This window comes from Saimiri boliviensis, chromosome 4, assembly GCF_048565385.1.
Source record: "Saimiri boliviensis isolate mSaiBol1 chromosome 4, mSaiBol1.pri, whole genome shotgun sequence".
NCBI classification, from domain to species: Eukaryota; Metazoa; Chordata; class Mammalia; order Primates; family Cebidae; genus Saimiri; species Saimiri boliviensis.
This window is the reverse complement of record NC_133452.1, coordinates 43,721,320-43,743,474: the sequence shown is the minus strand read 5'-3', so window position 1 is coordinate 43,743,474 and position 22,155 is coordinate 43,721,320. Positions and strand designations below refer to the sequence as shown.

General features: G+C 37.7%; 1 protein-coding gene across 6 annotated transcripts in view; it reads left to right on the top strand.

Moving 5' to 3' along the window:
- Positions 1 to 22,155, top strand: part of NCOA7 (nuclear receptor coactivator 7) — a 172,098-nt gene that overhangs the window by 110,411 nt on the left and 39,532 nt on the right. For 5 of the 6 annotated variants that reach the window (XM_074397511.1, XM_074397512.1, XM_003932388.4 and 2 more), the window contains 5 exons: positions 1,028 to 1,141; positions 2,429 to 2,554; positions 5,128 to 5,312; positions 8,887 to 9,932; positions 10,582 to 10,750. In XM_074397511.1, the coding sequence (XP_074253612.1) occupies positions 1,028 to 1,141; positions 2,429 to 2,554; positions 5,128 to 5,312; positions 8,887 to 9,932; positions 10,582 to 10,750 (1,640 nt within the window). The remainder of the gene's footprint in view (positions 1 to 1,027; positions 1,142 to 2,428; positions 2,555 to 5,127; positions 5,313 to 8,886; positions 9,933 to 10,581; positions 10,751 to 22,155) is intronic. The other variant, XM_003932387.4, reaches the window with a different exon arrangement.

Genomic DNA, 22,155 nt, shown 5'->3' with positions numbered 1-22,155 from the left:
GCAGAAAGTTGCTATTCTGTATAATTCTGGTGGGTATTTTTAGTTATACAGAACCCAGACACTGATGGAAAAGAAAATATTGGGATCATTGTATTGATATTAACTTATATAGTTTGTCATATAAGGACCATACTACGTTAGAACCCAGAGCCTACCTGGAGTTAGCAAGCTGGATTTGTTCCATGTCTACCTGGCACAGATACTAAGGCCATGCGTCTCTCTCCTCATTTCCCTTATACTATTAGTCCCCTACCATGGAGGGCTCTCCCCTCTCTCCTGTCCAATCTCTACTTATTCTTCCAGGCTTCACTTGGACCCTCTTGCTTCTCTTGGCCTTCCCAGGATACTCACCCACCTTGCTCTCCCTTTCTTCTTTTTCTTTTTCTCTTTTCTTTCCTCCCCTCCCTTCCCCTCTTCTTTTCTTTTTCCTCCCTTCCTAACTTCCTTCCTTCTCTCTGTCTTTGCTCTGAGACGGAGTCTCCCTCAGCTGCTCAGACTGCAGTGCAGTGCCACAGTCTTGGCTCACCGCAACCTCTGCCTCCTGCGTTCAAGTGATTCTCCTGCCCCAGCCTCCCTGAGTAGCTGGGACTACAGGCGCACACCACCACGCCCAGCTAATTTTTTTTTTTTTTTTTTTTTTTTTTGTATTTTTAGTAGAGATGAGGTTTCACCATGTTGGCCAGGCTGGTCTCACTCTTGACCTCAGGTGATCCTCCTGCCTCGGCCTTCCAAAGTGTTGGGATTACAGGCGTGAGCCACCACTCCTGGCCTTGCTTTCCCTTTCTTTTTGAGTTCTTGCAATGTCTACAGGCATGTTTTGTACCCTTTGTACTACACATATTCATATGCTGAGTATCATTTCATGGATTAGTCTAAAACACCATAAGTTGCTTATGAGTTCCTTGAAAGCAACCTAGGTCATAATCACGCACTGAACAAGATACTGTACAGAGAAAACTTCTCTAAATGCTCACTAGTGGTTTGCCTGGTTCCTGATACTTACCCATCTCTTCTCTCCCATTCTCAGGTCCTTTTTGTGCCAGATGCCAACTCTCCTTCCAGTACCTTAAGGCTGTCATCATCCAGTCCTGGTGCTACTGTCTCTCCTTCATCATCAGATGCAGAATATGATAAACTGCCTGTATGTATATTATGCAGTGAAGTTCATTTTTATTAAAGAGATTTTTTGTGAGTTGTAGAATTCAGCATGTTATTTTTTACAACATTTCATCTGAAATTCTCCCTAGATGGTTGAGATTAGGTGATTGGAGAATACATCCTCTCCAAGGGCAATTTATTGACATTTAAGGTTTCAAATGCAAAAATGGTCAAACACAGTGGCTTATACCTGTAGTACCAGCACTCTGAGAGGCTGAGGCAGGAGGATTGCCTTAACCCCGGGAGTTTGAGACAAGCCTGGGCAATATAGTGACACAAAATATTTTAAAAATTAGCCAGACATGGTGACTCACATCTGTAGTCCTGGCTACTCAGAAGGCTGAAGTAGAAGGATCACTTGAGCCTGGGAAGTTGAGGCTGTTGTGAGCCATGATTATACCACTGCACTCTAGCCTGGGTGACAGAGTGAAACCCTGTCTCAAAAGAAAAGGTAAAAATGCATGCCTTTTGTAAAAATACTAAGTTAAATTCCCAATGACATGGATAGTTTATTTGTATTCTTCCTTTATTAAGAAAAAATAAAAGAAATTGAATCATGAGTGTAATAAGAATGTTTCCATTTAGGCCTTCCTTCCTCCCTCCCTCCCTCCCTCCCTCCTTCCCTCCCTCCCTCTCTCCCTCTCTCCCTCCCTCCCTCCTTCCCTCCCTCTCTCCCTCCCTCCCTCCCTCCCTTCCTTTTTTTTTGAGACAGAGTCTCACTCTGTCACCCAGGCTGGAGTGCAATGGCACAATCTTGGCTCACTGCAACCTCTGCCTCCCGGGTTCAAGCAATTCTCCTGCCTCAGCCTCCCAAGTAGCTGAGATTACAAGCACCTGCCACTACACCTGGCTAATTTTTGTATTTTTAGTAGAGATGGGGTTTCACTATGTTAGTCAGGCTGGTCTCAAACTCCTGACCTCAGGTGATCCACCCACCTCAGCCTCCCAAAGTGCTGGGATTACAGGCATGAGCCACCATGCCTGGCCCATTTAGGTTAGTTTCTAAAGACATTCCATGAGCAAGTTTTATGGGTTCATGCATGTGTATTTGCTTTAAAAAAAAAAAAAAGAAAGAAAAAAACTTAGTTTGATTTAGATACCTGTTACTACATTTGTGATATTATTGAAGGACAAAGGACGTTTGCCTTATTAATGTTCTACTTAAATAAAAATAGTATACTCACAGGGAATTTATGTGGCTTGATTTATACACATAATTTGTTTGAAAAAGTGCTTTTATTTGATTTTGGAATTTTTTTGCCTTTACAAGGATGCTGACTTAGCACGAAAGGCCTTAAAACCCATTGAAAGAGTGTTATCATCTACATCTGAAGAAGACGAGCCAGGTGTGGTGAAATTTTTAAAAATGAATTGTCGATACTTCACCGATGGAAAGGTATATGGCAATGTAATTTGTTTCCTTTCCTTGAAATCTATGAAAAACTAAACAAGGTTATAAATCGCTGGAATAGAGGTTACATTAAAAGATCTTACCCAAAGTATATTTTAGATTTGATAAGAATTCATTAGCGTTTCTCTTTTGGATGCCTGCATTTTACTTATTGAGGGAAATGTGATCACTGAGTGGAAATGTGATTCTTTGTGACCTTGGATTTATAGTTTTATCTTTTAGTTTGGGCCTATGAATTGTTAGGGAGACAGTGCAGTATACATATAACAGCATACGCCAGAGTCAGACTCAACTGAATTTAAATTCCAACTCTACCACCCAGTACCTCTGAGACCAGGGGCAAGGTATTTACATGTCTTAAGCTTCCATTTTTCTCATGCATAAAATAGGAACAATAAAAAATTTTAACTAATAGAGTATAGTAAGGAAAGGTGATAATTTACATAAATAATTTAGCACCTAATCTGGAAAACAGTAAGCTCTTAACCTGTGTTTGCTGTTGATGACATTAGTATTAACATCTACTGTATCCTGTTTTTAGTGTTTTAGTTGTTGGTTGATTGTTTTGTGTGTCTTTTTGTTTTTTTGTTTTCACAAAGAACAAGTTCAACTTTTAGTGAGCCTCTGGAGAAGGGACTATCTTGATAACCAGTGAATTCCTATGGTCATAGCAGACTTCGTATTAGTTTTAGATAATAGGAAAAATGTGTTATTGATGTGCACTTATAACTTTTGCAAATAAGAATAAATAATGCTTGACATAAAAAACTTCTTTAAAAAACAGCTTTATTGAGATGTGATTTACGTAACATACAGTTCACTCAATTAGAGTGTAAAATCCAGTGATTACATAGTTGTGCAACCAATACCACAATCCATTTTAAAACATCTTTATTACCCAAAAGAGAAACCCTATAACCATTAGTAGTTATTTCCCATTTCACACTCCCCCACCCTATCCTTTCCCCTTCCCTGCCACCCCCATCTCCATGAGGCAATCTGTTACCTACTTTGAGTCCTTCTGTATTTGCCTATTCTGGACATTTTATTATTCCTCCTATCTAACTGTAAGTAAATGTCCTTTGACCAACATCTATCTCCCCATCCTTCCCCTAACCACCCACACCTATTTTTTTTTTTTTTTTTTTTTTTTGAGATGGAGTTCACTCTTGTCACCCAGGCTGGAGTACAATAGCAAGAGCCTCTGCCTCCCGGGTTCAAGTTATTCTCCTCTCTCAGCCTCCTGAGTAGCTGGGACTGCAAGCATGTGCCACCACACCGAACTAATTTTATATTTTTAGTTGAGACGGGGTTTCACCATTTTGGCCAGGCTAGTCTCAGACTCCTGACCTCATGTGATCTACCTGCCTTGCCTCCCAAAGTGCTGGGATTACAGGTGTGAGCCACCAAACCTGGCTCACCCACACCTCTTGGTCATTAGCATTCTACTCTCTATTTATGTGAGAACAGCTTTTTTAGGTTTCATATATGAGTGAGATCATGCAGTATTTATCTGTGTGTTTGGCTTATGTCATTTAACGTAATATTCTCCAGGTTCATCCATGTTGTTACAAATGACAGGATTTCATTCTCTTTTATGGCTGAATAATGTGTGTATATATAGCACATTTTCATTATTCATCTATTGATGGATGCTTAGGTTGTTTTCTTATCTTGGCTATTGTGAATAGTGTTGCAAATAAACATGTGAGTGCAGGTATCTCTTTGAAATATGATTCATTTTCTTTGGATATATTTCCAGTAATAGGATTGCTGGATCTACAAAATTTTTTACTAAGATAATCACTAGACTCATTAAAAGTACCAAAATAAATTATTTGTGTAAAGTGAGTTATCTGTATCCTGCTGTTCATCGTAGATAATATCCCTGTGGCAATTAAGGTCTGCTTTATAATTTGAGCAAACTTCACACTTTAAAGTCTTCATTAAGCTACAACTTTTTGCTTTTAATCTCCGTAGTTCAGCTATATTCACTCTGGTTGTAAAAGTTTCATATTCCTGTTTATGTTCAGTTTTTTTGGATGTGGGCTTTCTAAATATTTTAAAGAAAAATATTGGGACTATTCTTTGGCACTGTGACTTTGAAACAGCTGTTTCCTTAGCCCAGAACCGTGCACTTGTTAGACATAGGGTGAAGACTTGCAGAGTGAATTGTAAAGCCCTGTATTCTCAATCCAGAAGGCACTTGGACTGCCCATCCCATTTTGCAGATGGAGAAACTAGAAAAATCTAGGAAGTCTGAGACATGCATGTGAGAACTGGGATCACTCCAGAACTGTGCTGTTGCAGCAGCTGTGCTAGAACCAGGCTCGGTCAGTTGCCTTAGTGAGCCACATCCGTTTTCTCTGCCCCACCACCCAGCATTGCATTTCTTCAGCCTGTTTTTCTGGTCTTCACGGAGGGGATGTAATTGTCACATAGGATACTGTAGTTGACAAAGTCCATGGAATGGCAGTGTGAGTTAATTAAAGCTTCTGTGGTAGTTGCTGAAAGCATTTCTGCCTGAAGTGATTCTGTCCTGTTGCTTTCTCCTGCAGGGTGTGGTTGGCGGTGTCATGATTGTCACTCCTAACAACATCATGTTTGACCCTCATAAGTCCGATCCTCTGGTTATTGAAAATGGGTGTGAGGAATATGGCCTCATATGCCCCATGGAAGAGGTTGTTTCCATTGCACTCTACAACGACATTTCTCACATGAAGATCAAAGATGCCTTGCCATCGTAAGACATTTCTTGTTTACCAGGATGAAAGGGGTGTTGAGAGAATTAAATGTAGCTTAAAAATGAGAGCATTTGCATGATTGAGGGAGGATGTAGAAGGGATTTGGAAGGTGGAAGATTTGTGCACTGAAGACAAAGAGAAAAATGAGAGGAAACGAAAAGAATAAAGTCAATGATGGGAAAAGTTGAACATATAAAGATTAAAGGAGAAAAACAGAGCAGCATATAAAAATAGTAGTTGTTTGGCTTATTTTTCTAAAAAGCAGTGCATGTTCTTAATGAAATTGTGAAGAAATGGCATTTCTCTGAAAGAAGTTTATCCAATTACCAATAAGAGAAGAATGTTTTCTTCTGGGTTTAAGGAGAGTTATGTTTGTCTTTATTTAACTTCTAGGAAAGGCAGTCTCCCTGCTTCATGTCCTCCCTCAGTCCTGTTTGGAGAGAGGTTTGGGTGGACAGTGTGGTAGTAGCCACCTTCACATGCTGTGAAGAGGGAGTAATACCAGTCTGCTTTTTCTCTCAGATATAGATGAATATAACGTCACTCCTGATAACTTTTGCCTAATCATGCTGGATTTATTGTAAAAAAGAAAGGGAAACTCCCCAGAAAAAAAGAGTTATGAAAGAGCTCAAAGAATCAATTAACATACAGATAATCTGATTTTTGCTGTCCTTTTGCTCTAGTGTGTCTGCTTCTCTATAAAAACCAGCAGTAAGAATCTTTAAAAAACTTCAGTGATGGGAAGATACAGGCAAAGCAGTAGGTCCTAACAGTACAAAGGGAAACTAGCCCTTGGGGCTCATATGAAAAAAAAGGAAGGTTACTAGGGAGCTAACCCAGACACAAAATCCCTGGGAGTTTATGCCAAGAGATTCCCCTGGACACCTACAGCCATTAGAATCTGATCCACTCAGCCCTTCTCCAATCCCAAGCCACTGAAGAGCTTGGACACTAAAGTAGTTTCCAACTTTTGCTGCCACAATTATCTAAATGTGTGGCCAAATAAATAGGGGCATTCCTTACTGAAATATGGCTCCTAATGAAGTAATACCATTGCACATATTCAGCTTAGGATATTATGTATTCTCTTTAATTATAGAAGGTACATCTTTATATAAAAATTAATCTCAATGTGAGATTATGTTTAATGATCTAGATTACAAGAGATAACACCATGATTACAGGAAAAGAGCAGAGTTAAGAATCGGCTCCTAATTTGTCGAAATTATTTCAGGGTTGCACATTGATTCCTGCCTTGAATGCAGGTATATAAAGGATGTCTAGTCTAATGAACAAGAATGTGTGAGAATCAGTGTGAAATGAACTTTGTATTGTCTTCAGAATTTCACAAATTGTTTAAAAGTTAAAAATTACTTAAAACGTCATTATTACCAAAAGTTTAATGATAAAACAGTAAGTGCAAATTATCCAGTGGCAATGAGCAATCGTTTTTAAAAGTGGATGGGGTAAAACCCCTACATCCTCACCTTCATGGGGTATGTGTATGTGTGTGTGTGTCTGTGTGTGTGTATGTGTGTGTGTGTGAGAGAGAGAGAGAGAGAGTATATGTGTGTGTAGAACATTTTATAGCTCCAGCTGTCACAGCAAGTAGGAAGGGAACAACTGAAAGGATTATTGATCATCATTAGGTACCTGGTTAAGTCTAGAAAGCATTAATTAACAAAATAGCTAGTTGGCACCATTATGTACCTTGCTGCAAAGTGCTTGGCAGCTGCTCTGCAAAAAAAGCAGATGTTGAAATTAATCTCAAATAGAGAAGTGGCAGTTTGGATTCAGAGAAAGAAGAAAGGGGTAGACAAGGTAATCTAGAAAGCTAATTAGTATGCAGTTAAAGGTATTTGTGTGGGAGTCGAGCTATGTGGAGAAGGGGCTTGGATGTTTAGGGAAGAAAGTTTTGCTTATTAATCAAGTATGTGGAAAGTTGGGTTTGTTTGTTGCAGGACTTCATGCAGCCTTTAATATGCCAAATTAAATTTTGATTTCCAGTAGAGAGATTATGCTACATTTCTAGGATGAAAGCATTTTTAACATCTCCTGGGATACTAGTGTTGGGTAGAACACTTTGTGTATGCAAGTTCCTGCAGAACAGAGATTCTGTCACAATTGTATTTCAGAGTATGGTACTTAGGGGCTCAGTGAATGCTTATTAAATTGAAATGAATTATAAATTATGATGGCTTTTTAAAGCATTTGTTGGAGCCAAACAATTATGTAGGCTTTTATTTTCTGTTGCAAAAAGCATGAACCTTTCATGCAGATGATTTATAAAATCACTTTGGGGAGACAGTCTTTTGAATGTTCAGAACTGCCTGGTACTTTGTTGCTTTATTGTCATAACCATTTATTTCAAAACCAAAATAGCAGAAAATATTTATCTGAAGATGATTCTGAAATTGAAATGTTATTCTTTAAAAGGGTTTTTATATCTCTGCATTTCAACCCAGTAATGGCACTACCAATAGTAGTGGTAAGTGGATGGGTTTACTTACTCAAGATATTTCTAAGCATATCTTTTTCTTACACATATTTTAAATTATTACTATTTTTATTTCTTTCCAACTTTTACTTAAAGTTCAGGGGTACATGTGAAGGATGTGCAGGTTTGTTACATAGGCGTGTGCTGCGCTCTAATCATATTTTTTAAAGTATATTTCTTGATCATTTATTTTACATTTGGGAGAACATGTTTAATCAATATTTTTATGTAATTTCAATCTGGATAGTAAAGCATCTGTTATTAAGGAAAAATAATTGATTGCATCCCATCACAATATGTTTTAGCTGACAAACGAGCTGTACTATTGCTATAAAGTAAAGCAATATTGTTATAAAATGAAAGAAATGTTTACATAAGAAATGTAAGTAATATACATAAGAGTTTTTTTGGTAAGATTTACTTTTCTATACATTTTTAAATTATAAAATGGAGCAACTGCCACATACCCACAATAATAGTAGAAGTATCCTCTTGCATCTCCTTTGGGAGTAGAGGGCTATCAGTGATTAGAAGCATCAGATCCTAAGCCATGAAACCCAGAATCAGAGTTGAAGGTCAGTAAATTTATATGAAGCAATTGAGTAGCTACTAAGTCAATGAACCTTTCAAAATTAATGTAGTTGTTTTCTATACTATTTTATAAAAAGGAAAAGTTGCATGTTTAAGGAATTTTAGACATTGGTACTAAAATATTTTCTCCCCTTTATCCTTTCCTTCATGAAAGTCAGAAACGTTATTTCATATTTAGAATTCTTATGGGTGGCATCTTCATGTTCATGTATAACTTCCAAATTCATCACGTGCTTCCAGTGGGACATCCATCTCTCATGGTTCATTATTTCACCATTTTCTTTAGTTGACTTATGTTTCATTTTGAAATCAATTTTTTGATTTTATTTTTTTATTCTGAAATCATTTAAACATAGATTTAAGTTGTGGCATATTTATGTGTTGATTTATGGTTTGGTTTCTGTTTTGTTTTTTGCCTTTCCTCCATTTTGTTTTTGGTTTTATTTTTAACATTCCATGTGCACCCACCATTTCTCCCCCAACAGTGACCTACCTCAGGATCTTTGTCCTCTGTACAGGCCTGGAGAATGGGAAGACCTGGCATCAGAAAAGGACATCAACCCATTCAGTAAGTTCAAATCTATCAACAAGGAAAAACGACAGCAGAATGGAGAGAGAAGCATGACTTTGGATTCCAGATCAACAGGACCTTTGGAGAAGTCCACAGAACATACACCTACAAAGCCCTCAGGTGGCTCTATGTCAGAGAAATTAAAGAAACTAGAATCATCTAGAGAGACATCCAGTAGCTCTCCCACAGTGACTAAGCTCAGTAAGGAGCCTTCCGACACTTCTGCTGCATTTGAATCTACAGCCAAAGAAAACTCCTTTCTAGGAGAAGATGAGGATTTTGTTGACTTGGAAGAACTTTCTCCTCAGACTGATGGTAGAATGGACAAAAAAGACACCTTGAAGGAGTGCCTTTCTCTTGACCCAGAGGAACGAAAGAAGGCTGAGTCACAAATTAACAATTCTGCCATGGAAGTGCAGGTGCAGTCAGCCCTACACTTCTTGGGAACAGAGAATGATGTTGAACTGAAGGGAGCACTAGATTTAGAAACCTGTGAGAAGCAAGATATAATGCCAGAAGTGGACAAGCAGTCTGGTTCACCGGAAAGTCAAGTGGAAAAAACACTGAACATACATGAAGATCTAGATAAAGTTAAACTTATTGAATATTACCTAAATAAAAACAAAGAAGGGTCACAGGTATCTGAAAATTTGCAGAAAACAGAATTAAGTGGTGGAAAAAGTATTGAACCAGGGGGAATAGACATTACCCTTAGTAGTTCTCTTTCTCAGGCAGGTGATCTCCTAACTGAGAGTAATAAAGAGCCAGATATGACCTGGGTGAAAGAGAGAGAGCCCCTCCTGGTAAAACTAAACGCTTCTACAGAAGAAAATGTGATTAAAGAGGCTCTAGACTCCTCTTTGAAATCTACTCTGGACAACAGCTGTCAAGGTGCACAAATGGATAATAAATCTGAAGTTCAGTTGTGGCTGTTAAAGAGAATTCAGGTACCCATTGAAGGTAAGCTGTTTTTCTTTAATGCCTTTATATTCTGTTGCATAATTGTGTTTCTAAAATTTGCACATGCAATACCCAAGTTAGTACAGTTATTTGAAAACAATGTTTTCTCAACAGAGTTTGTCTTTGCTGATAAAAATAATTGGGGAGAACATTTATGAGATACGATATCTGTTTTGGAACTTGAACTATGACAGATCTCTAGATAACTACTTCAAAAGTAGTATACTTTTAATATTTCAAGTTATTTTTCTTTTTACCATTGTTTTCTAAATCTAGAAGAGTTTAAACTGTTTTTGAAGAGATCTCAATTCTAAACTGAATTGCATTATGTTATAATTGGGTTCTCAGTAGCATTCATTAATATGTATTCCTGTGAATTGTCCCAATTCTCCATTATTTGCTATTCTGTTGGTTTTTATACTTATTTTCAGTTATGTAGCATCTCATGGAATGTAACTCAGCCTGAAACAGCCAAGGCTTTGTCTTTGTGTGCTAAAGAAGACTTGAAAAATGTATAAGTCCTGATATTATGTAGTTTTAGTATGTTTCTGCAATGTTTTGACCAAGAGAAGATCACTATTTTTTAGTTGAAAAGTTCTGCTATTACCAATATTGTCAGTATTGAAGAGTTGTTTCATGTGTGATTCAGATATACTTCCTTCAAAAGAAGAAAAAAGCAAGACCCCACCCATGTTCCTGTGCATCAAAGTGGGAAAACCAATGAGAAAATCCTTTGCCACTCACACTGCAGCCATGGTCCAGCAGTACGGCAAACGAAGAAAGCAGCCAGAGTACTGGTTTGCTGTTCCCCGGGAGAGGTGAGTATGGGCTGCAATGGAAAGTCTGTGGGTTTGTTAGATTTGGATTGCATTTTGAGATTCTTTATCTTAAAATACTTAATTTTCTTCTTGAATAAGCGCTGTCTCTGAATTGTAGGTTTTAGAATTCTAGAATTTATTTATTTATTTATTTATTTATTTATGATAGAGTTTCACTCTTGTTGCCCAGGCTGGAGTGCAGTGGTGTGATCTCTGCTCACTGCAACCTCCACTTTCCAGGTTCAAGTGATTCTCCTGTCTCAGCCTCCCAAGTTAGCGGGGGTTACTGGCATGCACCACAATGCCCGTAATTTTTAGTAGAGGCGGGGTTTCTCCACGTTGGTCAGGCTGGTCTCGAACTCCCAACCTCAGGTGATCCGCCTGCCTCGGCCTCCCAAAGGATATTATTTAAAGTGGCTTTCTGCTAAAGGGTGGTTTTAATATAACAAATATGGAGTTATCGTAGATACTATGTTCTGAACTGCTTTCATAACTTTCTACCCAGCTGATTTTTAAATGAAAGAAGAATTTGGTATTCTCAAGTACCAGTAATTAGAAGTGCTCTTCCACTGAGGATAAAGGAATACCGTGGAGCAGATCCAAACACCTCTTAAGTGCAATACAGAGGCAGGATTATGATTTTTCAAGTGCTTACAATTCTAGGGAATGAAAGATTTGTTGGCCTCAAGGAGGAAATATATGTGGCAGCATAAGAAATGTGATACCCTGGATAGGTTCAAGGGGCTGTATACCCCTAGAAAAGAGTTATATTTTTAAATCATCAAAGAAGATATCATTGATTATGGTTATGTGGCAGTCTAGCATAGGAGGGATAGTGGCATAGAAATTCTTCAACAGTATTTCACTGAGGATGTCTTCATAATAAAAATAATTAGGGAATATTCTTTTTAGAAAACAATTAAATGCTTTTCTTTTATATATGTGGTAGAATAAAAATGTCTTTATAAAGTCCTTGCAATTCGTTTTCAACACTGGTAGAACCATACATCTTCATCTAGGCAGACCTTTTGGCTAAACACACCTGCCAAGAGCAAATACACTCAGCAAGCTTCCTAGCATGAATTCTCAGTAAACAAAGTTAAATTCTAAGCATGGGTGCACCTTCTGGCTGATTATTACCTAGAATGATAATTCTCATCAGGAGAATTGTCTTATTTTAATAAATTATACTTTAATGTGAAAAAGAATAGGCTATTTGTTAATGAATTTGCTAATAGTTTTTTCCTGTCTTAGATACAAACCCTTGTTAACACAGACATTAAACATAACTTGTTTTGCATTAATGTAATATACTCCAGCTGTTCCTGCAGCCCCCACAGTATCTCCTGGAAACTTTAGAGATATCGAGGAGAATGGGGAGAAAATGTGTGTCTTTTGTTATTGTTTTTAAATATTCATTAGAAGCAGTGTAGATTTCTGAAGCTCTGTTAAAGTTGGAGTCCTAGAATTAGAATTTCACAGCTGAATAATACCTAAGAGATTTAGGCCCGTTCTTGTATTTCTAGGTGAGGAAAACAAAGCTCTGAAACTTTCAGTCACATTGAGGGTTGTGTACACTTGCATCATCTATCAGAAAAAATTGCCTATCATATATATCACTTTTTCTCTGGGAAAATGTGTTGTTTATAATATAAGAAAATTGTGTTTTTTTCAATTGTGTTATCTTTAATGGGACTATCCGCACCAAGGACTCTTGTAGAATAATTGAAGCAATCCCACACATGTAATTATTTTACTGTTGGTTTTAAACCCAAAAAAAAACTTTAATGCTAAAAAAGTTTCTCTGTTTGACTTCTTATACCACTTCAAGAGGTTTTTATGAGCTTTTAAAAGTAGATCACTTGTGGGATTCTATTGTATTGTATAGTGTCCATTACTTGTTTATCTCTGGGTATCAAATAACTCGAAATACTTAGTTTTCTTTCTTGAACTAACTGTAACTCAACGAAAGATTTTCTTGGAGGCATTGTATTATACTGTGTTAATGACAATAGATTTTTTGTGTAGATGTTAGGAAATTTTTTTTGTGGCAATTACTGCTTCATGTATTTCCATGTCTACATTTTAGTTTAAGTTGAGGGAGCCCACATTTTAGTTTAAGTTAGGGGAAGATGAATCAGTCCCATGGTTAATTCTCATCTCTCATCCAGACCTCCATAATATGAAGTGTTTATTTTTGTTTTTAATTCATGGAAATCTTCAGGACTTAAAGCTCAACAGAAGTCCTTAAGTGGGAGCTAAGAAGTGGCATGCATAGCTTTTGTCACTTCAGTTATAATTTCTGGATTCCCTCGCTACAGCAAACGGAATGTTTCTACTTGCTTTTCTGTTTAATGGATCCATGCATCCATTGGAGTTTCAGTTGCAGAGTGAAGCCACCGTAGGAGTGGATTACAGTGTCCTTTTCATAGACCTTATAGATGTGACAACTTGTTCTGTTTAGGCAGGTCTCTTTGACTTATCCACTACTTTGAAGCTCCTTGTCACAGGAAAATTAAATTTTGATGGTGAACTTCACAGATGTATGTTTCACTATTTCTCTCTATTGTTCCTAATACATTTTTAAAATGCTTACCTTTTCCTTTATTGTTACTACTACCAAAAAGTTAACCACCAAATCGCTCCTTCTTGGTTTACAATGTACTCTATGGCTTTCCCAGCTCCATCACTGAATGAATAATCTACCAAGTAAGACCATGGAGAGTGCGGGGCAGGTAGAGGCAGAGGGTGGTAAGAACAGCAATGAGGGAAACCTTGCATAGTCTCTGTTAATCTCCCTTGTTTTGGGTGGGTGTTTTTTCTGTAGCAATTCTTATTAAATTTTAGATACTAGAAATTAGAGATGTGATGTCATTAAAAACTGCCTAAACCTAACAGTTTTATTTACCTTGGTAGAAGTTGGTAGAAGATCTAAGACCTCCATGAATCCAGAAAAGCCAGCAGTTCTTGCACACCTGTAGACTACGACTTGAAACATACTCAGGTTCACTAGGAATTAAATACTTGTCAACCTTATGTACCCCCTGTCTCCATTACAGCTTGCAAAATCAGGTACTTCTTTTGAGACAGCTGAAGATAATAGTGGTGTGCTGGGGAGATTTACAATTTCCACAACTCCACTTATAAACCTGGGAGAGGCTGGGCACAGTGGCTCAGGCCTGTAATCCCAGCACTTTGGGAGGCTGAGGTGGTTGGATCACAAGGTCAGGAGTTCAAGACCAACCTGGCCAATACGGTAAAACCCTGTCTCTACAAAAAATACAAAAATTAGCCCAATGTGGTGGTGGACATCTGTAGACCCAGCTACTGGGGAGGCTGAGGCAGGTGAAGCGCCTGAATCTGGGAGGCAGAGGTTGCAGTGAGCTGAGATCATAGCACTGCACTCCAGCCTGGGTGACAGAGCAATACTCCATCAGAAAGAAAGAAAGAGTGGGAGAAAGAGAGAGAGAGAGAGAGAGAGAAAGAGAGAGAGAGAAGAGAGGAGGAGGGGAGGGGAGGGGAGGGGAGAAAGCAAGCCTGGGAGATTCTGGCTCTTCCTGCTTTCACTCTTGGTGCTAGTTTAAACATGAGGACAATGTTCCACCGTATTTTAATCATCTAGTACAAAATTTCTCAGCCTTGACACTGTTGACATTTTGGACTACATAGTTTGTTGTGCAGTGGGGGGGTGTGAATTGTAGGTATGTTTAGCAACCTCTATGGCCTCTTCCCGCTCTCTGCTAACAAACAGTATCTCCAGACATTGCCAAAATGGAGGACAAAATTGCTTCACATGGAGAACCACTAGTCAAGTACTAGGCCCGGGCCTATGTAGCATTCTGAAAGTGGGATTGTAAGCCACCATAGCTAAATAATTTAGGGATTTGACTACCGTCCCTTCTCCTAGAAGAGATGTGGAGTCTTGGGCTGAAATAATGAGCCCCAGAACCAGGCAGATGTGAATGGGAACCCCCAGAAGTGTTGGCCCTTGAACGAGATACTTTATCCCCTTGTACCATAATTTCTTTATTTAAAAAATAGATCAATACGAACAATATGAAGTTGAAAGTTTGTTGCCGAAGGTAACTTACACGTTCATCATGATAGACAAGGAGAAGGCAGAAAAACTGAAGCAGTCCTTGACCCCTGGTTTGGCAGTGAAGGAGCTGAATTGAACCAGACACACTGATTTAGACTGTATTCACCCATTTCCCGTTTGCATCAAGAATACTGCACTGGCAATGAGCTGTGCTTTTTTTCCTAAGTGGTAAATGGGTTAAAATATTTAAAAATTTAAAAATATAGATCACCGTAAGTAATCACATTTGAAAAAAAATAATTATTGAGTGCATATTTCCTGGTAGGCACTTTTTTTTACCTAGTTCTAGGTAAATAAGTCTGGGACCCTATCTATGAATAGTGACTGAAAATAGTTCTTAACACTTTGTAGAGACTTAATATTCCATGAGTTTGGATTCTGTTTTATATTTTGAAAACCACAACTGTCTTTCCCCATTCCCTTTCTTAATGCTAACACATTGCCCTTGATTAGAAAGAACCTGTGATTCTTGTCTAATGTAAAACTCTTCCCTTTTTTCCAATTATTTATGGCCTTTTAGTCTCTGAAATGTTTTATAATAATTAATTCTGTCTTATCCAGCTTTTAAAATAAATAAGATGGAAATTGGTATTGAATAGCAGGAATTATGTAGAGTTTGTCAAGCCATGCATAAATGTTTAATCCCAACTCTTTAAATTGGTTAGTGTGATTTATATACTAAGTAAACTAATAAGAGAGGGGAAGGGAAAAAAGGAGAGGGAAAGCTCATGGGGTTTACATTTTTATTTTTGTTTAACTTTAAAAAATTATGCTGAGATAACTTTAGTGACACTGGAACATACAGATAAGTGAAAAGGAGATGGGGAAAGAATCTATTTTGTAATCAGCCTTTTTTCCACTTAATATGCAGTGTACATTTTCCACATCATATGCTGTGTTAGGCCATTCTTGGGTTGCTATAAAGAAATACTTGAAACTGGTTAATTTATTAGGAAAAAAAGGTTTAACTGGTTCACAGTCCTGCAGGCTGCACAGGAGGCATAGCGCTGGCCGTCTGCTTCTGTTAAAGCCTCAGGAAGCTTACAAAACCAAGGCAGAAGATAAAGACTGTGCAGGCCTCTTACATGGCAGGAGTGGAAATGAGAGAGAATGGGGGAAGGGGGAGTTGCTACACACTTTTAAACAATCAGATCTCGGAAGAACTCACTACAGCGAGTACAGCACCAAGTGATGAGGGACCTGCCCCCATGACCCAAACACCTCCCACCAATCCTTACCTCCAACATTAGGGATTGCATTTCTTTTTTTTTTTTAACTATATATATATATATATATATATATATATATATATATATTTGCTATATATACATATATATTTACTATATATAGATATTTACTATATATAGTTATATTTTTTTACTATATATATATATATACATATATATAGTATTTTAGGTTCTTGGGTACATGTGCAGATCATGCAGGGTTGTTACATAGGTACATACATGGCAAGGTGGTTTGCTGCTTCCATCCCCCCATCATCTATACCTAGCATTTCTCCCCACGTTATCCCTCCCCACTCTCCCCACCCTCTGCTGTCCCTCCCCTACCCCCCCAACTGACCCCAGTGTGTGATGCTCCCCTCCCTGTGTCCATGTGTTCTCATTGTTCAACACCCGCCTGTGAGTGAGAACATGCAGTGTTTGATTTTCTGTTCTTGAGGGATTAAATTTCAACATGAAATATGGCAGGGCCACAGATCTCAACCTTGTCATATGCTATGTTATTTTATATATATAAACCATACAGTTAGCACCACCATATGTTTTCTGATTAATTTAATCATGTACTTACTTTGGATATTAGGTTATTTTGAATTTTTGGCCATTATAAGCAGTGTTGCATTAAGCGTCTGTGTAAAATCTTTCAGGGAGTCTTATGAAATCAAAGAATATGTTTGAGGCTTTAAATACATGTTGCATATGAAAGTGTGTGGCCATATATACACCCACCAGCTTAAGAGTATCCTTTTCCCCAGATGCTTGGAACACCAAGTGTTGTGATTCTTTATGTCTAACTCGGTAGATAAAGAAAGAAACAAATGTAGGTATAAAATGTTTTATTTTAAAGGTGAGTGAATACTTTTTATATAATATTTGTTTGCTATAAGGTAAGGCCAATTGAGGCCTGAGAGTTTTTATTCTAATTCCTTTAATAAAAAGATTATATGACTGCACGTATATGTGGCAGTCATATGTGGATATGTGGCTAACACCTGTAATCACAACACTTTGGGAGGCCGAGGTGGACAGATACCTTGACCTCAGGAGTTCAAGACCAGCCTGGGCAACATGGTGAAATCACATCTCTACAAAAAAATACAAAAATTAGCCGGATGGTGGTGTACACCTGTAGTCCCAGCTACTCAAGAGGCTGAGGTGGGAGGATCACTTGAGCCCAAAATATAAGAGTCTGCAGTGAGCCAAAATCATGCCTCTGCACTCCAGCCTTGATGACAGAGTGAGACCCTGTCTCCCCACTCCCCCCCAAAAAATTATTTTGACCTTAATATAAAAATGTATAATACATTTATTTGTTTAAAAGTATTCTAAAGCGCTGTTTCTCTAAGTAGCTAATTAGGATCAGCAAACTAATTTATTACACAATAGACAGTATGTTTTATGTTTGCACATGTATTTAGGATAAACTCATGTATAAGTTAAATTGATTCTCTTTTAGAAAGCATCATAATTTATTACATAATGTCAAGCATAATTCAAAGTCTCACTATCTCATTATAATACTTGGGGTTTTTGTGCTTTCACAATAAAAATGAGTAACATATAAGTGCTCACACAGGTATCTGAGTTTAAAAGGTATAATCTGTGTTGTGTGTGTATGTCTGATAGTCCAATCTGAGACTAATAGTAGTGGTTCCTGTAGCATCATTCATCACTCCTGAGTTTTCCATGGTTGCCTGGACCAAAGAGCAGAACCAAGAGCTCAAGGCCCCTTTTTAAGAACTGGTTCCTTTTCTTTAAGTCAAAATTTCCCTCAAGATATTCAATGGAAAGCTAGTCCCATGAACAAGTAATAGGTGTTTTGTAGTTTAATATGTTGCATACTTAGTTGTTAGCTCTGTCTAGAACAGAGTCTTAAGCTAATAGTTTTTATTCCCTAAATAGGCTTCTTTAAGAATTTTAGTTTTATTTTCTAGTCTCTATTATTTTTCCTGGTATTGGTATAATAGCATACAATTAATTTTTATTTTATCTCTAATTACATTTTAATTTTATGAGATTACTTGTGTATCCATAGATGTGGTTAAAGACATGTTAGTTGAGTCTCTCTATTGGCTTTAAATTCTTTAGTAAATGCAAATTGGGATATATTTCCCTTTTCACTTTTTTTTTTTTTTTTTGAGATGGTGTTTTGCTCTTGTCATCCAGGCTGGAGTACAATGGCACTATCTCAGCTCACTGCAGCTTCCGCCTCCCAGGTTCAAGCGATTCTCCTACCTCACCTTCTGGAGTAGCTAGAATTACAGGCACCTGCCACCATGGCTGGCTAATTTTTGCATTTTAGTAGCGACCGAGTGTCGCCATTTTAGCCAGGCTTGTCTCCAACTCCTGACCTCAAGTGAACTCCTGCCTTGGCCTCCCACGGTGCTGGGATTGCAGATGTGAGCCATTGCTCTCAGCCCCTTTTTTACATGTTGAGTAGTAGCATCCATACATACAAAGACCATGTAATAACATTTTGGCCACAAAAGCTGTATTGTATTGTTAGGATTGACTAGTTAATGGCACATCATAGTCAGGATTTTTTAATTATCTTGTTTCTGTTTTTCTAAACTGTTGACTCTTGGTTCTGGAATATTTAGAGCAAAGCCTGAAAGTCATGAGTACTGAGCTTTTCGTGATGTGCCATCCATCTGAAATCGTACTTATTTTAAAAGTGTGGGTGCTAAGCTTCATTGGATCCTGATGTCATTCAGGTGCCCAAATTGCAACATTATAAAAGCATCAGATTATTCTGGTTGACAACATATTTTTACAAAGATCATCCCACGATACATTCAATGTCCCAAGGAGGAGTTCTACTCTTAAAAACTCAAAGAGGAGTATAAAAGAAATTAACCCATTACCTCAACTATCAATTGCTCAGATCTGAATCAAAGAGCATTAAGAGAGCAGGTGGGTCACGAGATTGATGCCCTTCTTGACTTTGTGCTACTCTGTGAATGTAATACTTTAAAATAACAATTTCCTGTTCTTTAGTTTCTCTTCTTAAAACCTATTTTGTACCTTACATCTATGATAGTCTTCTAACAAAAACTATTCTGATCTTGTTTCATTCCCACAAATATATCTTAAGCCTTCAGGACTAATGCCTAAACCCCTTCTTTATTAAAAAAAAAAAAAAAACCCTTAAAAAACTGGCGTACCTCTCCAGCTTTTTCTTGCTCTGCTTAGATGTGTAGGTTTACTAACAGTGGTCACTTTATTGACTTCATCAAATAAGTCTACCTGACACCTTTAAACACTATATTCTTGAACTCAGGTATATTTCCCTGCCTTCTCTACCTGTGCAGATCCTCTGTTTCCCCAAACAATACACAATACCATGATCATCTCTCCCTGGACTGGCAAGTATTGCTTTTTCCTAACCTACCTTAACAGGTAAACAACACATAGGCACTAGGAGGAGGAATTGGAGCCTTGCACCTTTCCCCATATAGGAGTCTTAGTTTCTAAATTTAGAAATGTTGGAGACTAAAGCCCGAAGAGGAATGTATTCTGTTTCACAGATGTGAAGGTAGAAGGTAAATAATTTGTGGCTTAGCTCAGTGGATGCTACGCTTAGCTATATAATAACAACATATAGGAGCCTTTGAACATATGATTACCCAGGTCCTTCCCTGAATATTGCATCTCTTTGGATTTGGGTTAGAACCCTAGAATCCCTTAGGCATCCTTGATACGGAGGTACACAAAAGGGCATTCTGTTGTTTTTATTTTACCTTAGTGTTCACAGCATTTAACACTATTGACTGTCTCCCATTTCTTTGACATCTTGTCGTTCTGTCTACCACCTCTTCCCAGTTTTTTCTTCTTCTACTTTCTCTCTACATGTTACTCTTTTAATGACCTTTTTAATGATATATACAACTACTTATACCCAGTAATCTAATTCTCTCTATATGCCAATCATTTCTAGTTATCTTTAATCTAGAACTTTCTACCGCATCCCAAACACATATATACCTATTAATTTTCAATATTTGAATCATCTGTGGATCAAACAAACTTAAGGCTGACCAAGCCCTAAACTCAGTTTCTTATTTCCATTTTTATTCCTATGACTATCTCCACAACCTGTGTCTCTTGCTTTCTTCATCATGGTAAATGGTACCAGTAAACATTCAATTCCTTGAAGTGAGAATATAGGGATAATCTTGCTTTTCAGTCACCTTCTCACATTGGTCAGTCGTTGTACCTAGCTTATTTTGTCCTTTTAGCATGGATCTCTTGCTTCCGTCAGACCCTTCTGTGGATGAGTGACCGTGTTTCAACTATAAGAAATGTAAATTTGACATACTGGATGGCTTGCTTGGGATGCCTGACTTCTTCATCCATCCCCACATCACCTAAGTGCACATAATAGCTCAAATGTCTCCTTTGATTTAGGTGCCTCTCTGCTAAACTCCCTGCTCTGTCATAGTACTTACTACATACGCTATTCTTCACCTGTGGATTTCTTGTGGTTTTTTTCTACTGGACTTCAAGTTTCCTGAGGGCAGGGACCAAGTGTTATGACATTGTGTCCTACAAACAGCATAGGATCTAGTATATAATATTCTGGGTTTTGTTTGTTGGTTTTTTTTAAGAGGCAGGGCCTCGTGTTGCCCAGGCTAGATAGAGTGCAGTGGTGCAATCACAGCTCACTGTAGCCTCAAACTCCTGGGCTCAGACTATCCTGTCTCTTTAGCCTCCCTAGTAGCTGGGGCTACAGGTGCTCACCACCATGCCTGGCTAATTTTTAAATTTTTTGTTGAGGCTGAGTCTCTCTATGTTGCCCAGGCTAGTCTCAAACTCCTGGCTTCAAGCCATCCTGTTGCTTTGGCCTCTTAAAGTGCTAGGATTACAGGTATAAGCCATTGTACTCAGCCTATAATACATATTTTCTGAACATTAGTTGGTTGGGTACATGAATGAGCTTATAATCTATTAAATTAAAATGTATTAGTTATTCCTTATGATTAAAGCTATACAGACTATATAGTATTTAGAAAATACAGAAAAGCAAAAAGGAGAAAATTAAAATCTCATAGTTTTGTTACAGAGAACTAACTACAATTACAATTCATTTTATGTGTGTAGCCTTTTAGCCTTTCTTTGAATGCATGGATTAAAGTAATACTATTATATAGATCATACATATATATGTAAATTGCTTTTCCTTAAAAGTGATATTTTTCTGCCATTAAATATTCTATTCACATGCATTTAGTGAGTGTGCATTGCTTTTATAATGAGAAACGGTCATAAAAAATAAAATTGATTATCTTATTAAACTTGTTTTGCAGTGGAAAGATGTCCAAGTCCTAAGGACCTTCATGAAGACTGAGCAAAATGCTCTTAACAGCACTTTTTTTTTTTTTAGAAGTAAGGGATGAATTAAATGACCTACTTTTCTAGCATGAAATCTTTAACCATAGTTAGTGTGGAATTTTCTGATCAAAAGTCACCTTGCTTCTACTGGGATCATAGCTGACCTGGAATCTTTAATGATTCCTGGTGCCAAGAAGACCATAGTCTTGAACATTTTTTAGTACCGTACTTACTGGAAAAACTGAGGTCTTACTCAGCCGTACCAGGTATATTTCAGAATACAAACCCTGTGATTTGCAAGTACCACTTACCAATATGTTACACTGTAATTTTATGGTGACTCTTTAGGTTGAAAGTCACTAGTAAAATAAAAACCCAAACAAGATCTCCAAATTGTCTTTTTGTCTTCCTATTTAATATGAATTTTGTAAAACTCCTGAACAAATATGTTATGTAATTACTGGTGGTTTTATATTTCAAAGTGACACTGCTCACTCTTCCTTCCTGGTTATTTTACCTTTTTTTCATCAACTGAAAATTCTAGAAATTCATTAACCTCCAAAAGCACCCTTTTAGGCAGCCACCCCCCAGTAAGTTCAGTAACCAGCTTTGGCAAGTACCTTGGGTTAATCATTCACTCTACAGTCAGACCTAAACTCATGAAAAAATAACATTCTTTGTAAGTGAGCTCTTCGTGGTACCTTCTGGTGGCAGCAAGCTTTGAAACAGTA